The sequence below is a fragment of the Phalaenopsis equestris genome, unplaced genomic scaffold (genome assembly GCF_001263595.1).
Source record: "Phalaenopsis equestris unplaced genomic scaffold, ASM126359v1 Scaffold000282, whole genome shotgun sequence".
In the NCBI taxonomy this organism is placed as follows: Eukaryota; Viridiplantae; Streptophyta; class Magnoliopsida; order Asparagales; family Orchidaceae; genus Phalaenopsis; species Phalaenopsis equestris.
In genome coordinates, this window is record NW_018164724.1 from 1 (window position 1) to 5,032 (window position 5,032).

Here is a 5,032-nt window from a genome sequence, read left to right on the forward strand (position 1 = left end):
TTATTATTATTATTATTATTATTATTATTATTGGGACTGATCAATTGATCTTTTCTTTTTTGCTTTGTTATCCTAGGCTTTTATCTTCTGATGTTTGAGAGCAGAAGGATGCTAGCATATTTTTTGGGATTTTGATATTCTACACCCTGATCATCATTTCTTCTTGGCTTTTAATATAGGTTCTCGAAGCAATCACAACGAAGAAGTGCAGAGAAGAATTTTCTTTGGAATCTTTGGAAACAGTTGGAGATTCTTTTCTTAAATATGTGGCCAGCAGATATCTTTTTAAAATGTACGAACATTATCACCAGGGATTACTTACGAAGAAAAGGGAAAAAATAATTTCGAATTCTGTTTTATGTAGCCTCGGGCGGACCAAAAATTTGTCGGTATATCTTTATCCATTTATTTTCTTGTGGATTATTTATTTTTCCAATTGCCATAATTTTGCTCACTATGAAATTTACAATGGTTATTTACTACAGATTTAAATAGCTTATATTTTTATTTAAATAATTGACACTAAAAATACTTATGTCAAAGATGTCAGAGGTTAGATAAAGACGGAAGATGTTTCAGATATTGGGTTTGATTTCGGAGGTTGGTTGTGTGATAAAATGCTAGCCTGGATTTCTCTCTTTTGATCTCTCTGTTTGTAGGCATAGCTAGGGAATCTCTAGCCATTATTGGGAATAAGTGTGACATGTCATGATGTTTATAGCTATAATGGATAACTTCAACAAGAAGACTTTTGCCACTTAAATTTCATTGCTATTTCACTTTAAAGAGAGCTTGTAAAGTCTTGTAAATTCTTGGACGATTCTTGCATTGATGATGATATTACAAACCTTCTCTTGTATGGTTGCTCCATGATTTGCTCAAATTCACCGGTGCATTCTAAAATTTTGATTTAGCATTCTGTTATGCAAATTTTTGCATATATAGAAAAGATTATAAATTAAGAAAAAAAATTTTGAGATGATCCTTGTATGGCTCAAAATTGGCTTGAAAAAAATTTGATATATTTTTTCAACTCATAGATCAACTCGCTTATTTTGATCCAAGCTCAAGCTAAACAGAAATCCAAATTGATTTTGAAGCAATTAATATTCTTCAAGCTAAATTCTCATGTCTAATCCCGAGTTTTCGCTGCCTATTGTGGTGGTGTCCCCTGCACCATTGCAAACTCCATCTCTAACTCTCCATAAATAGGAAATCTTCATCCAAAAGTGGTAAAAAATTGAAAATCATATTTTAAAAATTGACGAAAACTACAAATGGTGGTGGCTTTAAATAAGACCCAAGCCCCCAAAACCACAATGTAAAATTACAAGAAGTACCCTACATCACAAAGGATATAAAATAATTCATTTACAAAGAAAATTCACATGTAACAATGTTATACTGCATCATCCACCGTTGCTCGTCTCTTAGGTGTCTTATGGAGGCCAATTGAACTCTCTAGCTCCTTGGTGTCTTTCTTGGCATTCCACTCATGGCTCTTAGGCATTTACTCAAGGCCTCTTCTGAGTTCCTCTAGGAATTTATTCTTCTCTATAGCAATATTTTTGTCACCATTACTTTTGTCAACATTGAGGATTCTCTCAAAAGTTTTCCTTTACATTTATTTCTTTTTGGCTTGCCCCTATGTTATTGAGCTGATTGATCTTCTGAACAAATAGTAACATGATAGTTTTGGTTACTGAATAGGAAAATTAGTAATTCTTTAAGTTGCGCGACAGTAAATAATTACTTTGTTGTTTTAAGTCGTCCCTTTCTTAGCTAGCCTTTGTATTTTTAGTTGCATAGCTTTTGTTTTTAATATTCCTTCCAAGTGATCCAACAAAGAACAAATTTATTGACTTGTAATATTCCCAGAAATCCCTCTTGACCTTATGTTGCTAAGAAATGAAGGGCTTCATGATTTGCACAAGGAAGGCTCTAATTTCCTTTTTCGAAACCAATTATGAGAATGCTACATCTTATTTATGTTTTTAATATGTTTCAAGGAGAACTATTGAGACATTTTAGTTCTTTTAAATTCGCTTCTTTTTCAAATTTTATTCTTATTTTGCTAGAACTTTATGATTTAATGCATAATTATCGGTTTGATGCACCATTTACAATTAAATGTGCTTGCTATTATATGTTTCTTTCACATTGTTCTTAGCTCTCTTATAAAGTTTTATTACATATATGGCACAGCTTTTGAACTGTGTGCAATTGATGTTTGTTATAGAATTTAGAATGTTAATGTGGATGCATGTAAGAACGGCAAAATCTTAAATTCAAGTGAACCAGTCTGTACTTGAACTTGAATCAAAATTGATTTACTTGTCAAATCTAGTTACTCGACTCGTAATTAATTTGCAATTTCTTACATGTTCTTAAGTTTATTTCTTCTTGTTTACAATTTATTTGTACGCTTGTTTCAGTATCTTAAGCAGTCCATTTGTTATTATGCTTTTAAGTCCTAATCATCCCGTTGAAGTTCTCAATAATCTATATGTTTTCCATGTCATATTTTATTTCTTAATTTCATCCAGCTTCCTAAATTTCTTTTCAACTTGCAGGGTTTTATCCGCATGGAAGAGTATGAGCCCAAGCAATGGGTAATCCCTGGCGAGAATTCTGATTCCAGAATGTCCTTCTCTTCTATTATGGCATTGCCAAACATTTATAGTATTGGAAAAAGATTTATTAAGAGTAAGGTCATTGCTGATTCTGTGGAGGCTTTAATAGGAACATATCTTATTGCTGCTGGAGAAGTGCAAACATTATTTTATTTAAAGTGGTTAGGTTTGGAGATAAATGACCACGAAGAAAAAATTGTTGGAAGTCCTGTTTTGCAAAATCCTAAATTTTACGTGAATATAAAGGATCTCCAGTTGCTTCTCAAATACGAATTTCGCAATCCATCACTTCTAGTGGAGGCATTAACACATGGATCATATCAGGTGTCAGATATTCCAAGATGTTATCAGGTGTGTTTGATGGTACTTCAATGTTTTTTTAGCCATATGAGTATTTTTTTAAAAATAAAATTAGGTTAATGTCACCGGGATACCTCACAGTTGTGCGACTTTTGAAGCCCATATTTTTTAAAACCCTTCACTTTGACATTCTTCTAGGGTTCCTAGAAGATATTTAGAAGAGGATTAGTAGGGAAGTGGTTTTGAAGTAGTAAGAGGATGAGAATATGGGAATTTGATGGCTCGTTTGGAATGGAATTGGGGACTTTTGGCGGCTGTCCAAACTAACAACAGTCAAATGGGAAAACGGCGAGATAGAGGCGGCAAGGAGGATCCATCACTTATTCCTGAGCAAGATATAGACACATCACTTGTAAAAGGAAAATAAAAAAAAAGTCTCCAAAACACAAAATAATACGTAAAAAGTCTCCAACAGAAAAAAAAATCACACATAAATAGGTTTCTAATAAAAATTAACTCTTAATAGAAATAAAGAAATAAGTAATAAGTCAGAAAAGGCAAAATTTCTATCTGAATTTGATAATTAAACTGAAATTTTTGGCTCGTTGATGTCGCAATCACGGGATCTTCTGATCCCAAGTCTCTCAGATGCATCTTCTTCGGTTACTCGTCTAATTAAAAATGGTACAAATGCTACTCTCCATCTACTAGAAAAATATATAACTTATGGATGTCATGTTTTTTTGAGAATCAATCATATTCTCTCAAATCTAAAATTCTATGAGAGAACTCGAGAAAATATCATATTTAGATTTTTTTTAAGATATTCAGGCCATTTTTGTTTTAACTGAATCAAATCATGTATCTCAATCAGCTCCACTTGAAGAATCAAGCTCTATTACAGAAATAGTTTCAGTCATTTCTATTCCACCTTAACATGACATCAGTGATCATGAATTTCATATCTATACCAGAAGAAAAATGACCATTGAACATATAGAGGATACTATGTAGACTCAAAACTATCAAGTGCTCGAACCATATCATCCTTTATTTGATAATCATAATGGTAGGAATTAGTCTTGACTATTTTACACCGATGGTTGATGATTTTAATCAACCAATTACATATAGGAAAAATATTTGAGAGTGCACTGGTCATCCAATTGAAAGATGTGGTTTATGGTAAGCTGCTACCATCTTATAACACCTTTGTGACAAACTTGATAGTATGTCAATTTTCAACTCTATCCAGGTGGCTCTAAATGTTCCAGCAAGGAAACAGGTAGTTGTGGAAGAAATTCAATCTATTGAAAAGAATAACACATGTACACTTACAGAGCTATCTAATTATAAAATTCCTATACTTTGTAAATGGATATTTATGGTCAAATACAACGTTGATGAAAATATGAAAATATGGTCAGACTAGTTGATAAGGGCTTCACACAGTCCTTTACACACATTGCCAAATTGAATACGGTTCGGGTTCTATTATCTCTTGCAATAAATCAAGATCGTTCTTTATACTAATTTGATGTCAAAAATGCTTTCTTAAATGACTATCTAGTGAAAAGTCTACATGATTATGCCCCGAAGCTTGAAAAATAGGTCAAATAACTGATTGGTTTGCAAGTTGAAAACTTTTTATGGCTTGAAGTAATCTGCATGTACTTGATTTGACATGTTTGCTAAAACAGTGAAAACAAATGGATATCATCAGTATCAAGTTGATTATATACTGCTAAATCTAATACTAGTGGAAAATTTATTATTCTCATATTATATATAGGTGATGATTAAGAGGGAATTATCATATAAAAATGATATTTACAGGTGAATTTTAGATCAAAGACTGCAGGAATCTTTGATATTTTTTGGGAATGGAGGTAACTCAGTCTAGGAAGGGATTGTAGGGAATTGACGTATTTTAAAGAACTCTAAAAATAGTAAAGATACTTTGTTTTGTTTTCATTAGATAGAAACCAGAGATTACAATCTTCATTACACTGAAAACAAAACAAAGTATCTTAAAGCAGAAAATAACAACATACAAGCAGTTCTTTAAAAACCAATAACCTAATTAGAAAATATAAAAA

General features: G+C 32.0%; 1 protein-coding gene across 1 annotated transcript in view; it reads left to right on the plus strand.

Annotated features, from left to right (window-relative positions):
• Positions 1-179: 179 nt before the first annotated feature.
• LOC110024952 (endoribonuclease Dicer homolog 2a-like) overlaps positions 180-5,032 on the plus strand; it is a gene marked incomplete at its 5' end in the record, with an annotated part of 14,070 nt that continues 9,217 nt past the window's right edge. Inside the window, 2 exon segments of the mRNA XM_020725155.1 lie at positions 180-389; positions 2,574-2,984. Coding sequence (XP_020580814.1) covers positions 180-389; positions 2,574-2,984 — 621 coding nt within the window.